General features: G+C 45.0%; 1 protein-coding gene across 1 annotated transcript in view; it reads left to right on the top strand.

Annotated features, from left to right (window-relative positions):
- The window catches only part of LOC127207860 (protoheme IX farnesyltransferase, mitochondrial), a 104,535-nt gene that overhangs the window by 15,045 nt on the left and 71,006 nt on the right, over window positions 1–18,484 (top strand). The window contains exon 3 of the mRNA XM_051167236.1: window positions 7,347–7,471. Within this exon, the coding sequence (XP_051023193.1) occupies window positions 7,347–7,471 (125 nt within the window). The remainder of the gene's footprint in view (window positions 1–7,346; window positions 7,472–18,484) is intronic.

Genomic DNA, 18,484 nt, shown 5'->3' with positions numbered 1-18,484 from the left:
GTGGGATTTTCATCTGTGTGAAAATGAGGCTTTGGAGCACTTACTGGAGGATTTTCCATAAAACAGACAACTAAATACTGTACCATATGATTCCTGCTGAGACTCTAGTTGATTGCATGCTCCCTGTTTATAAAACCAGCCGCTAGTGCTTGCTGTCTAGGGCAGGCTTCTCCAACTTCGATAATTACTTCATTGCATGAAAAGTGTCACTGTACAGGAATATAGTTATAATTATATGTAAATGTCACAGAAGAAATGGTTATTTCTAATTGAAATTCATGCACTCCTGTACTGATAGATTCACTCTAAAATGTGCAAAATGCCAGTTGTAAAAGAAAGAATTGGGGTTATGCTTAATCAGCATGTGAGGCACTGGGTTCTGTTCCCAGGAGAGAGACACACACAGAGACAGACAGACGGTGCGCGCGCACACACACACACACACACAGAATCAAATATCCTCAGAAGTCTTGTTTCCTACCTTGTCTCTGGGAATGGCACATGCCACTATTGAAGCACAGTGGTTTTAAAGCTTGGATAACTGTGAAGACACTTTGACTTTGGCATTGTGGAGTGCTTCGCTTTCATGTGAGTTGTTTACCCTGTTTCTTTGCTCCCACACCCACTCCAAGGCTGCCGTGCTTCCTCCAGTCCCTTTAAGGCATGTTGAGTGGCCTGAAGAGTGCTGCTTTGGAATTCTAGGGGGCTCATTTTAATCGTAAGCAAAGCAGCACTTGATTAAGCCCTTGATAGTCACCATCATTGTGCTGAGCGCTTTTGATGAAGTGAAACCCTTTGTGCCTCCACAAAGTGTCCTCAGCACCAACAGGGACAGGAGCCCGGATCCATGCGTGGTCGGTTACCACGGATACTTCCCTGCGAGGAGAAGGGACTGGGGCATAGTTGCTTGTGCATAATTGAAGCTTTGTACCAAGAAAGTAGAAGCTACCCTGTATTGTTGCCGAGGCAGAAACTGCATCCATAGGTAAGTGTGTTGAGGACATTGCTTTGGACTGAGTGTGTGAGGGTGCTGTGGGGTAACTCTTGAGCCCCAGGGGCTCAGTCAGAAAGAAGAAGCTCTTTGTCACCAGGTTTGGGGCTGTCATTATTCAGAAAGAGTGAGAGATTAGACTGACTCTTTTAACATTAACATTTTATAATTTTTCCCTCTTAACATTTTCTTTTTTTTTTTTTTTTTTTTTTTTTTTTTTAAGCTTAGGAGTTTTGTTTCTCTCCTCTACTCTTAACTGCTCATATTTATTGTGTAACGAAGCCCTGAGCTCTGTTTACACGGCTGCCACCTGGCTCAGACCAGAGTCTTCCCACCTCACATGCTGCAGTATCCTGTGAGCAGGCCCAGAGCTCTCTGCTCTCCACTCGAGTTGCGCTAGTCTTGCTAAGCACCAACCTTACCACAGACTTAGCAGCTCAAGGTCTGGTTATTATGCCATCATTTTTCTAAGTGAGATGTTCAGACGGGCTGTGGTAGGTACTCTGCCAGGGTCTCGCTGAGCTGAAATCAAGGTGCCTGGTGCTCAGAACCATCGTCTTCATTTGGAGCTTGGCCTCCCAAGCTCAGTGTTGGTGGCAGAATGTATGTCCTCATATCTGTGAACTGAGGGCCCAGTGGTCCTTCTGGCTGATGGCTGTGCTGCTCCCCTCAGCTCCTAGAAACCACATGGAGTCTTCAGCAGGTACCTCTCAGAGGCAGGTCTCAACAGGTATTTTTTTCCTCAGGCCAGTCAGGATGTCCCTGTGATTCTAACAAAATAAAACATTTTAGTTCTAGGGAACGTAACTTGAAATCTCTCCCTGGGAGAGGCAGGCAGATAAGTAAGGCTTGTGAGTGATGGGCCTAGAAACAGGATGCCCTGGCTGCTTAGTCTGGTGGGTGCTTCAGAACAGACTGGGCCTCAGTGGTGCCATGTATTCCAGGTGGGCAGCTGAGTGGAGCCGCTGCTCACTCTCCTGAAGGAGGAGTGTGGAGTTCTCTGGCTGACCACCCACTCCGCAGCAAGGCTGGGTCAAGCTCCGAGGACTGGGGGTATGATTCTCCCTTGGGCTTTCTCAGGCACTGGCTTGCACTGCTGCACCTCTGTGCCTGGATTGAATGGGTCGTGGTTGGCTGGCAGCATTGATTTTATGTTTATTTGTGAAGGGACAGAATATAAGATTACCATATAAAATATAATTTCAAGAGTTATTAATGAAAGAATACATTACACTTGGTTTTAATGAGATCCTGGTGCTGCAAAGTGATTCCATGTAATGAATCCCAAGAAATCAATGTGAAGTTTAATTGCAGCTGTGGCCACGTTGTCTAAGGACATTGCTCTGCTTGGCGTTACTTGTGCAATTCATCAACTCTCTCATCCTTTTTCCTTAAATTAATTACTTTGATGAAGTCAGTAAATACATTCTTTGTTGACCTGTGATCCTTTCTAGAAGGTCTTAGAAATCCTAGTTCTAGCACAGTAATGAGTACTTGCTGTCATTGTCCTCTGTGTTACATTTACAATTTGTCCATTCTAAACTGTGAATTTATCATTGTTACTTCTTTGTAAAACCTTTTCCATTTCCTTTGTCAGTCTTTTCCAAACCATTTTCTGTGTCCTTTCAGCTTATTGGATAAATATCTGTGTGTGAGTCAGAAATCTGAAGTGTTCTGTGGTTTCCCACCCAGTCAAATAGTGGAATGAATGAAAAAGACCATACTTCTTTCTCTGATTAAATATTCTTTCTCTCTCTCTCTCTCTCTCTCTCTCTCTCTCTCTCTCTCTCTCTCTCTCTCTCTCTCTCTCGTGTGTGTGTGTGTGTGTGTGTGTGTGTGTGTGTGTGTGTGTGTGTGTGTGTGTTGCTGGCCTTGAACTCAGATCTGTCTGCTTCTGTCTCTCAAATGCTGGGTGCCACCTCCCATCTTAAGTTTTCTTACAGTTGTATGCTCTTTTCAACTTTAAATAAGGCAAAGTCTTAGGACATTTCATTGCTTTTAGCACTTTTGAGCTACTGTGATGGTAACTGACTTCTTTTTTTGTTTCATTTTGAGACAGGCTGGTTATCAACCAACTCTTGATTCTCCTGCCCCAGCCTCCCAAGTGCTGGATTCCAGTCTTGTGCCACCATCACAATATAAAAAGTTAAACATTACATTTACAGATTTCTAATTTGTTCTTTACTTTGGTGTTTCTAGAGTTTACTAATTGTATGTTGATAATATTCTAATGGATTTTCATATAACTGTTTTTGTTCCTGAGTAGTTTTTGTTTTTTGAGACAGAGTTTCTCTCTCTGTGTAGCCCTAACTGTCCTGGAACTCATTCTGTAGACCAGGCTGGCCTCGAACTTGGAGATCTGCCTGCCTCTTCTGGGATTAAAGGAGTGCACTACTACCTCCCAACAAGTAGTTTATTTTTGGTTTAAGGTTTAGGGCCTTAAAATAGAGTCACCAGTTATTTTGACTGACTTAGGCTATGGATGAAAGCAATCTACTTAATTTGATTGTAAAAGAAGGAACCTCTGGTCAGTCTTTGTTCTAGCAAACACTCCCAGTGACACCATCAACATTTCATCCTCTCTGGGGGAAATCTTCTCATGTGATTGAGAACTGGCTGGGTTTTCAGGGCTGTCTTGGTCCTCAATGCCCCTTTGATTGTTCCCTATGCGAGGAGCCACCCAACCTACCAAGAGATCCATCAGCTTGCACAAAGCAAGGTGACTAACAAATGCCTGCCTTGCGTGGAGGTTTGCCATGTATGGTGTGGAAACTGAAGACGCGATCCTATAGAGGTTACTGCTGGCATAGCCTATGGGAGCCTTGTTCTCTGCTCTGAAATGTCAGCCTTCTTCATGGCCCCTGAAAGTGCTCAGTAGACAAGAGGCCAACTTCTCCCTGTTAGCACATGGCTGAGCTGTCCTGCCCCCCACAGCTACTGCTTCCAAAGTCCAGAGTCACCATGGGGTTGTCTTTGGATCATAAGTCATTACCAAACCAGAGCTAAAGCCTTCCTCTGGTCTTTCCTTTCAACTAAGAGCTCTTCAAGGGCTGAGCCTGCTGCCCTGTCCCAGGTACTGCCCTGTCCCAGGTACTGCCCTGTCCCAGGTACTGCCCTGTTCCAGCTGCTGCTGCCATCTCGGGTGCACCTGTTGTTACTTGCAGTGCTGTGTATGTCCCCAAAGCTGAGGGGATTGTAGTATGCCTCTGATGTCTGACCACCTTCCTTTGTTCCTTCATCTCCTGACCTGCCTGTCTCTTGTAGCCCTTATGTAGTCCTGCACTCTCACCCCTGTCTTTGCTCCTTTGCCACTTAGTCCTTTGCCTGTCTCCTCTGCTCTGGAGGAAACTCCCCTGGGAGCATCAGGTGCTCGCTGCATTTGCACCCACTATGTCAACTGAAGGGCCTCCTGCCTGAGAAGCATGCTGTTAGAGACTCTTGTTCAGAGGATGCTACAGTTTGAATTTCCAGTGTTCTTCAAAAGCCGTGCATTCCCAGGCTGCCCCCTCCCTGCCCCAAAATGGGAGGTCGTGGCTTTGCGTTTATGACCTTGAAGGAACTTGTGGGAGCTCAGTTCCTTCATCTCTCCCTTGTATTCTGGCCATGAATTGTAGTCTTAAGCCCCAGAGCAGTGGAGGACTGGTCAAGGACTAAAAATCTCGAAAATTGTAGGTGGAAATAAACCTTTTTTCTTCTTACGTTGATTATCTCAGGTACTTGTTCTAGCCCCAGAAAGCTGGCTGGCCTGGATGGTATTCTCAGCACACATACTTGTTTCCCCTCTCAAGCTGATATGGACCACAGCCAAAGGAAATTAGAAATTCTAGAAACTAGGCTGAGGAGATGGCTCAGTCGACAAGATGCTTACTGCACAAGCACAGGAAGACCTGAGTTCAGATCCCTAGTACCCATGTAAAAGCTGTCATGAAGGTGATACCTGTGGTCCTGGCCCTAGGGAGGAAGAGACAAGAATATCCCCGTGGCTTGCTGGCCAGCTCACTTGTGAGCCTCAAAGTGAGGAGGCCTAGCTTAAGAAAAGAGGGGCAGGGAGAAGGAGGTGGAGAGAACTTTGGGAAGTGAAGAGATGCTTAATGCCAACCCGTGGCCTACATACACATGCACATGGACCCATACACAGGCAGGCACACGCACATACACAAGCGCGTGCACACACCCACATACACAGGGAAACTCTATCAGACCCAAGTTTTAGGGAATGCCTTGTCCTATGGTAAAACTGTGAAGGACTTCTGTAAGCCGCTGATAAGACTAGACTGAAGGACATGCTATCAACCTTTCCAGCGTGTGCCTGTTGGTGTCCGTAGTTCTGCCCTGTTCTCTTCGTGCAGCATCTCCTGTGACTTTCCCAAATGCACCTCATCTTCATGAGTCTCATCTCCAAGGCTTTGCATCTTCTGTGCTTTCCCACAGGTTGTGACGATCTGCTGTTTTTCCACACCCGCCTTCCCAGGGCACATGCTTCTTGTGCTTTCTGTCCGTTCTGCCTTGTGCGCTTGTGTAGGCGTCAACCTTTTTCCAAACCTATTTCATTTGGGGTTCTTTAATTCTTACACCTCCCTTCCGTCACCTTCCCTCCTGCCATGATGATAACCCTTGATATAGAGCAGAGAACCATAGATGGGACTCCAGCCTCCGTGGAGCCCACGCTTCTGTGAGGAGCCAGTGTGGAGAGTCTTAGTGTGGTTGCCTGTACAGTTCCAACCACTTCTGTTAGTGGTGAGGCTGTGGTCTGTTCCCAGTTACTCCAGAGAGAAGTGCAGTGGGATCCGGTGAGGGAGGAAGCTTCCGTGGTGACTCTAGGTCAGGTGTTAGAGTTTCTGGCTCACAGTAGACTAGAACAGTCATTGTGGGCTTTCCTGTGCACTCACCAAAGACAGGCAGAAGAACAGTAGCCTGTACCCCGAGAAAACAGCAGCATCTCTTCCTCCCAGCTGTGACGACCAAGACTAGCTCCCGTCCTAGGAGAGTACTTCATTCAGCGAGCAGAGGGACCACCAGAATCTAGAAAGGAAGGAAGAGAGAAAGAAAGAAAGGAAGGAAGGAAGGAAGGAAGGAAGGAAGAAAAAGCCTGGCACGGTGGACATTTAGAATCCAAGTGCTGGGGAGACAGGGACAGGAGGACCCTGGGGCTCATAGACCAGCAACTTAGCCTAATTTTCAAATCTCGGGCTATGGTGAGACACTGTCTCTAGAAAGGCGTCTGCACTTCAACAGCAGCACATGGTGTTGTCTTCTGGCCTTCAGTGCATGTGTGCACCTGCACATACAGACACACAGACAGTGTCTTCAGACATTTCCCTTATTCCCCAGGGTGCAAAGCCATTTGGAGTTGAAAACCTCTGTCTTGCACGGTGGCAGTTGTCCTGGTTTGAAACCCACTAGCCGTGTAGAACACATTGCGTTCTCATCTCCCTGTGTATTGCACAGCCCATCACCTCCTTTTCTCCATTCCTCCCAGTGATTAGTACGTGGCTGACTAGAAGCTTTCCGATTCTCTTACCCGTGGGGGAGGGTGCTCACCTCCATACCTCTCATAGGCTCTTCTTGGCCTTATCAGCTTCTCTAAAGCCAAGGAAGGAAGCCCCAGGGCCTCCCAAGGAGCAGCAGCCTCGGTGCTACCGTGCATGGTTTGGTTTTTGCACCCTCCTTTATTCCGTTCTGGCCCCAGGAACTTCCTCTGTTGCAGGCCAGGCCTCTATACTACTGTCTAGAGTTTGCTGCCTTTATTACTTACTGGAGTTCAAGCAGTGTTTGCTGCTGTGAGGTGTCATGACTAACACGTGTCCTGTATCTCTCTGTGTAGTCAGAACACTGAGCATAGCTTTATCTTTTATAATGCCGCTGTTCACGAATTGATAGCCCATAATATTTGTTGAATGAATAAGTGAATAATGAACCTGGAAGACCTATTTTATTCTATCTTTGACTTTAATGGAGTTTAAAAGAAAATATTTTTCTTTTAATCTGTACACATGTTTTAAATGAGAAAATGCAGATTTTAATTATTATTACATTGCGTGTATGTGCATGTGCGTGCGCGCATATGTGTGTGTGCGCACACGCGTGCGAGCGCTGTGATACATGCATTACTGTCAGAGGACAACTTACGGAATTGTTGGCTTTCACCTACCCTGCGGGTCCTAAGGTTTGAATTCAGATCGTCAGCCTTGGTGGCAGGAGCTTTCCCCTGCAGAGCCACCTTGGTGACCCAGAGTGCAGACTTTTTTGGCATTCGTGCTGGGATCATCATGTGATATATGTGGGAGATGGCTCCTGCACCCCGCGTCCTACCCTAGAAGTCCAGCCACTGACAGGATTTCTGTTTCTGTTGCAGCTCTCGTGGTGAGCACCACATCAGCGGGCTTTGCGCTGGCTCCAGGCCCTTTCGACTGGCCCTGCTTCCTGCTTGCTTCCCTTGGGACGGGCCTCGCCTCCTGTGCGGCCAACTCCATCAACCAGGTCAGTTCTGCTCTGAGCCACGTGATGCTAATGTCACTTGCTGGCTGCTTGTGCCTTCGTGTTTGACGAACTCCCCAAATCCTGGGCGCTGCTGGAGAAGCATCTGAACGCACAGAGGCGGCCTGTGGAGGTCTCGGTTTGTTTTGTTTTGTTGTTGTTGTTGTAGCTGTTTAAGCAAATGACTTTCAGAGTACAGCAGCATGCATACTTCAAATGGCCAGGATTCCTTGGTTTAAAAGTATTAAAAACTGCCAGAGCTTTGTGTTCTCTTTATTTCAGAAATAGTTCCTGGAATTCATCATTGTTATATGCTGTTGAGATATAGTTTTATTTCCTTTTATTTTATTTTTTTTTATTTTTTATCAAGGGGGAATTAAACACACTGTACAGTACCCTCCTCCTACAGCTTCCCAAGTGCTGGTATTGTAGCAATATTCCACAGTGTACAACTTCTGTATTTTAAGCCACCACTGTGTAAAACACAATATTTTGCTAGGTAGTAATGGTACATGCCTGTAATCCCAGCACTCAGGAGGCAGAGGCAGGCCGATCTCTCTAAATTTGAGGCTAGCCTGGTCTACATACTGAGTTCCAGTATAGCCAAGGCTACACAGAGAAGCCCTGTCTCAAAAAACAAAACAAAACAAAACACCCCATGATATTTTAAATATTTGACTTTTGCTAGTTTATGTGTAGGTGTACATGTCTGCATGTGGTTATGTGCATGTGAGTACAGATATCAAGGAAGGCAGAGGTGTCCCATCACTTAAGCTAAAGTTATAGATGGTTGTAATCTGCCTAACCTTGGTACCAGGAGCTGAATTCAGGTCTTGGAAGAGTAGCACATGCTCTTAACTTTTGAGCCATCTCTCCAGCTCCAGGATGCTTTAAAGGAACATATCCCGCTTAAAACAACAACAACAACAACAACAAAAAACCCAGTAGTTCAGCACTACTGTTTACTTGGTATGTACAGCCAGATTATATCATAACATTAATAGCTAAGCATTATTTTTAGTGGATTGTTTTTCTTCTTGCTATTTTAAGCACCCAGATGGTTCTCTGAAATAGTTTTTTCCTTTGCCTGGCTGCTGTGGTGTATCCTGATGTTGTGGGTTTTTTTTTTTTTTTTAAATAAGATACTATAGTGAAAAAGTCTTGGCTAAAACTTAAGGAAAATTGTCTCATCACCAGAACACCCAGGAGCAGTTGGCACAGTTTAGAAATAGGAATGCAAGTTAGCATCAGGGACCAGCATGAATGTTCGTAGGATGCCACATAGAAGAAGTTAGTCTGTAAAATATGGGGTGTAATTTGATTATGCTGAGAATCATGTGCCTCCGTAAGGTATCGACCACTGTTCAGAAGATGTTATTTGTTTCAAATAGGGTTTCATGTTGTTGTTGCTTTTGAAACAGAATCTCACCGTGTAGTCCTGCTAGCCTCGAACTCACTCTGTACACTAAGCTGACCTCACCGAGATCTGTTTGCCTCTGCTTCCCGAGTGCGTGGACTAAAGGCATGTGACAGCACACACACTGGCCTGTGGTTATTTTTAATGTCAGTGCAGTCCTATAGCAAAGCCAGGGTTAGGGAGGATGAAGTAGTTCTCAAAAAAAAGAACAAGAAGAATGCAGTCTATAGTGAGGCTGAGTCACTTCAGCCGTTTGTGACGCTTTGCATAAGTGGTTCCACCCGGAGTCTGTTTCTCCATTTGTCATCGTTGCCTGTGGTATTAGCAACTCTAAGTCAGCAGGATAAGCCAGGGTCCCTGTCAGCTTCTAGCCTTCATTTTGTAAAGTAGGAGCCGCACATAGCATTAAGACTAACTACTTTCTGCTGTTTAAATTGTATAAATTCAAAGAAAATGTTTAATATAAATGTGTGGGAATTGAGGAAAACCAACTAAAAAGTATCACATGATTTTTAAGCTTCAGAATATTATCAAACATAAAACTTGGGAGGCAGTGAGATTCAGGCTCAGTGGGTAATGGCGCTGGCTGCCAGTCCTGACAGTGCCACGTCCATTACCAAGACAAACGTGATGGAAGAAAGAACTCACTTCTGCATGTCGTTATGACCGCTACATAGTCACTGAAGGGTGTGTACACACACACACACACACACACACATAAATAAATAAATAAAATGTAACTTTAAAGATATTACTTTGACTGGGAGCTACTTTCTGACCAACAGTTTCTACCCCTTACCCTCCAAAAAAGTTAGTTCAAGGATTTTTTCTTTTCTTTTTAATTTATTTTTTTATTTTTATGAATACAGTTCTCTTAAGAGTGGGAGAGATAATCCAGTTGGTGCAGTGCTTCCAAGAGGACTGGCGTTTGAGCCCCTGGAACATGTGAAAAAAGCCCAGTATGGTGGCAGGCTTATAATCCCAGTGCTAGGGACAGGGAAACAGACAGGTCCCTGGAGCTCCATGGCTGGCTAGGCATTCCCTGTGACAGAACAAAGAGCACCTGCGGCAAAACTCTTACTGCCATGTATGTGCATGCCCACACAGGTGCGTGCACCGAGAAAGGTGCCCGCACAGGTGCATGCACAGATGAACATGTGCACACACAAGAAAAACCTAACCCTTTTAGCAGTTGAGGAGAATGACATTCATTTAGGCAGAAACTGACAGGAGCGGAGCCCTGGCTGCAGTGTTAGAAACGTTCAGGAATGGTGCACGTTGGCTGCTCAGCTCCCAGTTCTGTACCTGCATATTTGCTACACTGGGTGGATCAGGTTCTGGAAGATTTTTAAAACATGGAGGAAAGCCACAGAATCCAAGACGGGATTCTTTTGCTACTAAGCAATTGCAGTGTCTACCCCTGTGGTGAATTTTCCTTCTCCGTTTGTTTTCCAGTCCCACATCTCCCTCACATCATAACCCTCATTCCTGGGACATTTTGTCACATCCGTCCCCATGTGTAACTGGCCCCTGCCATCCTGTGCTGTGAGTGGGACTTGCTTGGTGAGCACATGCTAACAGGCGGGTTCTTGTGTCTGTCGTGAGCTTTCTTCCAGTGGTCTGGAATCTACTTGCGTTTGGAGCATTGTCGTGCTTTAAAAACTTCGTGGTGATTCTCAGCATAGTACTTTCTCCTGTTATTAGGGTTTTGCCTACTTCCCAAGCTGTAATTTTTTTTTCAGTAATGGAGTACTGGTGTCTTGTTTGCAGTCTCATAGGCAGTCTCATAACTTAAGAAAGGAGTACAGGGCCATTTTACCAACAGTCTTAAATGGTACGAACAGAACAAAGAGCAAGCACCGTAGGCACTAAACTAAGACTTATTTATTTTTATTTTATGTATACGAACATTTTGCCTGCATGCATGTCTGCACCACATGCATGTCTGGGTCTTATGGAGGTCAGAAGAGGGCATCTGACTTCCTGAAACTGGAGGAGTTACGGATGGTTGTGAGCTACCCAGTAGGTGCTGGGAGCCAAAGCTGGGTCCTCGGCAGCTAGTCCTCTTGACCGCTGATCCATCTCTCCAGGCCCTGAACTGGGTTTTTAAATAACAGTTAAGTAAAGATATAATTTTTTGGAATGTTAGTGTTCACATTAAAGAATGTGTTAGCTACTCATAGGGATCTGTCGGAGGGGAGAAAAATCCTGTCCACATTTATAAAAAGATTCAAATAACATCTTACATCTATTTTAATTTTTCTGTATTTTATTCAGGCTGTTATTCATTTAGTCCTGTTTCTTCTTTGTATCCAGTGTCTGTGATCTCTGTGTGAAAGAAAAAAGTAAAGCCTTGAAAAGCAGTTCTCCCATTTGTTTTAAGGAGAGAAAATGTGATTCAGTTTCTAAGTGACAAGGAAGTTAGCAGTACGTAGGAGATGAGTGCAAGAAACCATGGACACTGACATGTAAAAGCAAAGCACTAGAATGTTCTGTAGTGTGTATACACATGCCATTCAAAACCCGAGTGTGGCTTTAAAGTGGGCATGGCTTCAAAGGATGAAAGCAGTCCGTAAGTGTTTTCAATTTAACAACTGAAAGATAGAGCACTGTGAAGGAAGGCCTTTGACTGATCAGATCTCGAGAAATGGCAAACACAGCTCAGTAAATTCAAGTAGAATGAACTAAGAATTTAAAAAAGAAAAATTGTCAGAAAATTTAGAATGAAATATTTAATGTAATGAGCTATAATTGGGTTTATTTTACTCATTTTATGTCTCCTCTGGGGTTCTCTGTTCTGTATGTTAGTTAGCCACAATTAACTACTTTAAAGGTGTTAACTGGAAAATTCCGTAAATAAACAATTCATAAATTTTAAATAACTTATCACGTTTTATTTATTTTGTTTTGTTTTGTTTTATTGCTGCTGATGTCCCTCTTTTGCTGCACCTGGTTTGCTAATGTAAGCTTTATCACAAATATGTATGCCTGGGGATAAATACCATATATCCAGGGTTCTGTTGAATTCCTAAGTCTTTGGTAAGAATCTTGGAGTATATTCCCTGCTTTTTAGGAAGGTTGTGTTGATAAATGTCTATGTCAGTGAGTTTATTTCTACATACAATTTACTACTGATGACACACGGTATTCTGCTTTATGACTCAGCTTCTACTTGAGTCACTGCCCGTGGCCCCTGTTGTCTTTAAAGGACAGGTTCCTAAAAACAGAATGGTTGTTAGGGAAGACGCCAGCCAAAGATCTGTTACGATGTTCATTTTGGATTCACAATCTTAAAATAATCTCCTGGATTCATGGAGCGGTGGACAGCCCTTTGGGGCAGGGGGCATAACTTCCCATTCTATTTGTAAAACATTTTGTTTTGCTGGGGTTTTTTTGTTTGTTTGTTTTTTGTTTTTTAAGACAAGTTAATTTTTTTCTCATGAAATGTTTTATTAAGAATCAGGGACAAAATATAAACAAAAATAACTTTTTAATATAATGCATATGGTCCGTATGTGGTTTTTTTTTTTTTTTTTAATATGAACAAAAACCTTTCTAAGAATATACCATGAACAGAACATGGTGGAGAGTGACTGCTGCATGGGGGTATGCTTTGATCTGTTTAATCAATTTCTCTTTATGTAGTCTTTTAGACACTTAAGATTCATTGGTTTTGCTCAGTTGCTGAACTAAAGTGTTCCTTACACTCCTTGTCTCACTGTGCACCACTGGCTGTCCCGGAACTTCCTATGTGGATCAGGCTGTCCTCCAAGTCACAGAGACCATCCCTCCTGTAGCCCCTAGAATGCTCGAATCAAAGGCATGTGCCACCATCCCCCTAATGAGCTAAAATTCTTGCATCTAATCTTGCACACTTCCTTGCTTGTGTTGTTAGCTTCCTGAAAGTGATTTGTTGTGTTCAAAGATTTGTTTTCTTTTAAATAAAAGGTTAAAGTAAAATATTCCTATTTTACACTAGAGTAGACATCTTCTGGAAGTCATTGGTTTGAATGAACTTATCTTAGTTGGCAGTGCCTGAGCTGCTCACGGCACCACCAGAGAACAGGCACTATCCAGTGGTTTTCTAATTTGGTTGTTTTGTGGACACAGCAGCCAGGCTGATGTTTTTCTTGCTTCTGAGCCTTTGGGTTTTTTGTCAGTTGTTTGCTGCCAGCTTCCGCCTTTGAGAATTCTTTTGTGTGGCGGTTAAATTAATTCTTCATCATAGAAAGTATGAAAATTGTATACAGTGTTTTCCTTTAAATTGGCCCACTCTGCAGCCAGATGTGTATGTGAACACTGTCATCCTACTGCAAGGCACTCCAGTCTCTGCTCTCCAACCCAGGTTGGACCCCTCTTGGATGTTTGTTGTAGAGCTTTGTGGAGGGAGGTTCTCCTGCACATTGTAGGGTGTTTCCCAGCATCTTTTACCAACCACCAGGATGTGACTATATCCAGGTTCCTTCACATATTGCCAGGTATCTCTGGGAGACCAAGTGATCGCTGCTAAGAACCATTACTTCAATAATTTCTACTTTTGACTCCATTCCAATATCTTCATCCAAGATCCTGGTTATAGCCTCAGCGTTCCTGCTTCATATTTCATCGTCTTTGACTGTTCATTAATAGCTGAGGGTCCTGTGTCCAGATTTATACTCAGGATCTTGGTATGTTATCAAGAAGAATTCCCTGTTGATTCTCAGATGTACCAATTTGCACAAAAAGTTATGTTTTTACACTTAGGCCTTCACTTGTTCACAGCACAATGTAATAGAAATACCACTCTCCTGCCCTTTCTATTCACTGATGTGCCCACTTGACTGCAGCCCAGGTCACCTTGCTTGCCTCAGCTTTGTCTTCAAAGCTTTGTAACTGTGACTTTAGTTACAGTGTGTACACACACACACACTCCTCTAAAAGACCATTTTACATTTGTTGCTACTTTGCTATCAGCGAATTGTTGTGGAGTTTTGATTGTGTATTGTGTTGTATCTCTGTCTTTTGATTATTGACTGTTGATCCCCAGGGCTGTCCAGGTGGTCAGCCTTGCAGAGTCAACCATGTTGAGCCCTACGTTACCACTTACAACGTCAGCCTGCTGCTCATAGTTCACCCTGTTGGAGAATCTGAGTGGTCTTTGTGCCTCCGTGTGATAGCATTTGCAGCACATCGCTTTCTAACTGTCGTTAGTGGGTACTTTGGTGTTGGTTATTAATTTGCATTCTCTTCTTCAGAATGCTAGTAACTTCCTTGAAATGAATGGTTGTGACGTAGGTATTTCACCCATCTATCACCTCTGCTGATAGCACAGGAAGAGGCCAGTAGTGTACCATTTTGAAGGCACTTAATAGGGAGACGAATGGGGAAAGAAGTGTAGTAGTAATCACAGACAGTAACCCTTGCTTAGCACTTGCTGTGTGTCAAATAATGCTCTGGCATATATACATTAGATCGTATTTGAGTCTATGTTCACAAGATTTCAAAAAATGGCTCTTTTGAAAGATCAAATGAATGATGAAAATTCATAACTTGGACTTGTCTTTTAAAAGAACCATTGATGTTCTCAGGGACTTTATTTTAGAGAAAAATTGCAAGAAAGACATAAAACATAAATAGTCTCAGGTCTGAGTGTAGGTTATAATTAGAAAGGTAAGTGTGATGAGTGTTATCTTTGGGATCTAGTGTACCTATAGATGTTGAAATTTTTTTATGAGGGAAATGAAAGAGACGAAGAGGTGTAAATAAAATAGGGTCAAGAAGAAACGTGATTTTGGTTTGCTACTAACAATACTTGAGAGACTTTCATGGCTGAAATGAGGTAAAAAGGAAGGGCTTTGGATAAAGAACTCTGAATTATAGGGTAGTTAAAGTAAAAGAAAATTCATACCCTTTTAAACTCTGAAAGGAGAACCAAGCGAAGGTTTTTTTTTTTTCCTGGTGAATATGAGATTAATATCTAATGCCTCTTTGCATTTCCCCTTTCTCTGATGTCTCTTCTGTTTTGACTGTACAGTCTGCCCAGAGCAGCAGCCATAGACTTTCATGTTGAACAAAGGCAGCCATAACGCTTTGTGTTGTTGTATTCTAGAAGACTTCTGTTACTGAATACTGGGGATGGGATTTGTTTAACAGCATATGTGCACAACAAATCAATGAGAAGTATATTGACTTTGAACTTGCAGTCATTCAGCCTTTCAAGGGCTCAGCTCATGGCTCATTCATAAGCCACTGCACCAGGTTTACAGAGACAATCTCTGAATACGGTCAGAGAGTCTCCAACTAAATGTAGTCTATATATAAGGAAAATGACGAGCAGTGCTGAACAATGTCAAGAAGAAAGTGTGTTTTAAATGCAGTCTGTTTTCCTGGATTTATATAGCCCTAAATAGCCCCTGAACTATGTTTGATTCTCCTGTCCAGAATGATCGATCTCAGTGGAATAAGTTTGGCACTGGCATCCATTGCCAAAATCTTTCTAGGTGAAGTCCTGCCAGCAGACGCGTAGATGATGATTTGAACAGTATGTTCATAAAGAGGTTTTTAAGTCATTTCAGCCATATCAACTGGTCATTTTATTTGCTTCTTGTAGTGTGTCTGTGAGGTGGCTTTATTTCTGTGTTTTAGAAAAATCAAATGACGCTTGGTGATGTCATTGGTCACACATTTGAAAAATGGCCAAACCAGGACTAGAACATGTAGATGTCCTCCCACCGTCCCCAACACACACACACACAGCTTCATCTTCTTAGCTGAAGTGTCTGTCAAGTTAGTCACCTGCAGAGAACCCAGCTGTTGTCATTAGCAAACCTTGCTGCCCTCAGGATCTCTTATCTCACTGCTGCTGAGGGCAGGGGGTGGAGTTACGCAGAAGGCACAGTCATGTGATATCTTGGGTGATAAGAAGGATTTAGAACCCTGAATGCCCAAGCCAGACCAATGTGCTGTCAGGGTCAGCTGTTGCTGCTTTTATTAAAAGAAAGGCTTGCTCAGGTTTTGGCCACGGCTGCCATACTTTCAGAGTCGGCTGTCTGTCTTCCAGCTGTCCCCACTTAGGGTCTTACTGAAAGACACAGAGTTCTTTTCCTTAGTTTATCCAGGGACTTCGGTCCTCCCTTATCTGAAATACTTAGGACTATAGAAGTATTTTGAACTTGATTATTTTTGACTTCATTATGTTTGTGCATATATATATGTGTGTGTGTGTTATGTTATGTATATGTAAAACGTATAATAAGATATCTTGAGGAGTACAAATCAAACAAGAAATTTATTATTGTTTTATATGCACCTTATATATTAGTGTGAAGGTAATTGTAGACAGTTTTATCTAAAATTTTACATTTTGACTCTTTCAGGTAGGTATGGAATTTTCATTGTTGGCCTTCAAAAAGTTTTAGCGTTTTAGCATTTGAATTTTTGCATTAGGAATCCCAACTGTGCTTGTAAAGGAATATGTCTGTGAATATCTGTATATATTTATTTCAAGGATATACACACTGTATGCTTATTATTCATGTGTGATTTAGATAAAAGATATTGTTGAATTACGTGTATAGTTCTGGAAAGGTTGGTGATAAAGATGTGGGGCTGGGTAGAGGGAGGGCTCAGTAGTTAGCCCTTGCTAGAGTGCTGCTTCCTGAGGGCCTGAGTTCATTCCCCAGCATCCAAAACAACCAGTCCACAGCCTCTGTAGCTGAAGCTCCATGTAATCTCATACCTTCTTCTGGCCTCTGGTGGCATCTGTGTACAAACAAACACACACACTTGCACACAGACAGAACACACACACACACACACACACACACACACACACACACACATTTTTACACATACACACACATTTTTTTTTTTAACCCGACATTTAGTTGAGATGTGATGGCAAATGGTAGCCATATGACTTCTGGAGTTAGAGGTTTTGGCTTGTGACTCTGCGTGTGATAAAATCTGCCTCCAATGGCTCGTTTCCTTCCTGCCTATCTCTCTGTCTCCCACACACAGCAGAGGTCAAGCTGAGGCTCTTTGTGAATATTTCTTTCTTTCTTGTCCTGATCTTTGGTTGTGTTTTGCCTTTCCTCTCAGTTTGTTCTGAATCCCATTAGCCAGTGGTTCTCTGCTCTCAACTGCAGAGCACCCCCACCCCTGTTTTTTCTATTAGGTTGACTCTTGGTTTACTGATGACTGATGGTGCTGATGGAAAAGCAAGCTGTGTGGCCGATGCCCGTGAGACTGCGCTTCCTTATCTCCATCTCACACTCCTTTCTTTAGTCGCACATGGCTTTTAAGGTTTTAATATGTAAAAAGCAAAACAAAAAGCCCTTGATGCCTCAATATATATTTATACTTTAAAAATGGAGTCTTGGAGTGATTCTGACTACCATACTGAGCTCCCACATACAGATAGGAATTGGGGTGTTGGAGGATGGCCAGTAGAACCTTTCACTCAGATTACCTTGAGATTGTCTATGCTGCTTCTGGCTTGTACTGGAGGCCCAGGCTACCCTGGGCTGTGCAGGCTGTCCCAGACTGTCCAAGCTGTCCCAGGCTGTCCAGGCTGCCCCAGGCTACCCCAGGCTGTCCAGGCTGCCCAGGCTGCCCCAGGCTGCCCAGGCTGCCCCAGGCTGTCCAGGCTGTCCAGGCTGCCCCAGGCTGTCCAGGCTGCCCCAGGCTGTCCAGACTGCCCCAGGTTGTCCAGGCTGTCCAGGCTGCCCCAGGCTGTCCAGGCTGCCCTAGGCTGCCCCAGGCTGCCCAGGCTGCCCTAGGCTGTCCAGACTGCCCCAGGCTGTCCAGACTGCCCCAGGTTGTCCAGGCTGTCCAGGCTGCCCAGGCTGTCCAGGCTGCCCAGGCTGTCCAGGCTGTCCCAGGCTGTCCAGGCTGTCCCAGGCTGTCCAGGCTGCCCAGGCTGTCCCAGGCTGCCCCAGGCTGTCCAGGCTGCCCCAGGCTGTCCAGACTGCCCCAGGTTGTCCAGGCTGTCCAGGCTGCCCCAGGATGTCCAGGCTGCCCAGGCTGTCCAGGCTGTCCAGGCTGCCCCAGGCTGCCCAGGCTGCCCCAGGCTGTCCAGGCTGCCCAGGCTGTCCAGGCTGCCCCAGGCTGTCCAGGCTGCCCCAGGCTGTCCCAGGCTGCCCCAGGCTGTCCCAGGCTGCCCAGGCTGCCCCAGGCTGTCCAGGCTGCCCCAGGCTGTCCAGGCTGCCCCAGGCTGCCCAGGCTGTCCCAGGCTGCCCAGGCTGTCCAGGCTGCACAGGCTGCCCCAGGCTGCACAGGCTGCCCCAGGCTGTCCAGACTGCCCCAGGTTGTCCAGGCTGTCCAGGCTGTCCAGGCTGCCCAGGCTGCCCCAGGCTGCCCAGGCTGTCCAGGCTGCCCCAGGCTGTCCAGGCTGCCCCAGGCTGCCCAGGCTGCCCAGGCTGCCCCAGGCTGTCCAGGCTGTCCAGGCTGCCCAGGCTGTCCAGGCTGCCCCAGGCTGTCCAGGCTGTCCCAGGCTGTCCAGGCTGCCCAGGCTGCCCCAGGCTGCCCAGGCTGTCCCAGGCTGTCCAGGCTGTCCCAGGCTGCCCCAGGCTGCCCCAGGCTGTCCAGGCTGCCCCAGGCTGCCCCAGGCTGTCCAGGCT

Source organism: Acomys russatus, chromosome 25 (assembly GCF_903995435.1).
Source record: "Acomys russatus chromosome 25, mAcoRus1.1, whole genome shotgun sequence".
Taxonomy (NCBI): domain Eukaryota; kingdom Metazoa; phylum Chordata; class Mammalia; order Rodentia; family Muridae; genus Acomys; species Acomys russatus.
The sequence above is the reverse complement of the archived record's forward strand: the minus strand, read 5'-3'. Positions and strand labels throughout refer to the sequence as shown.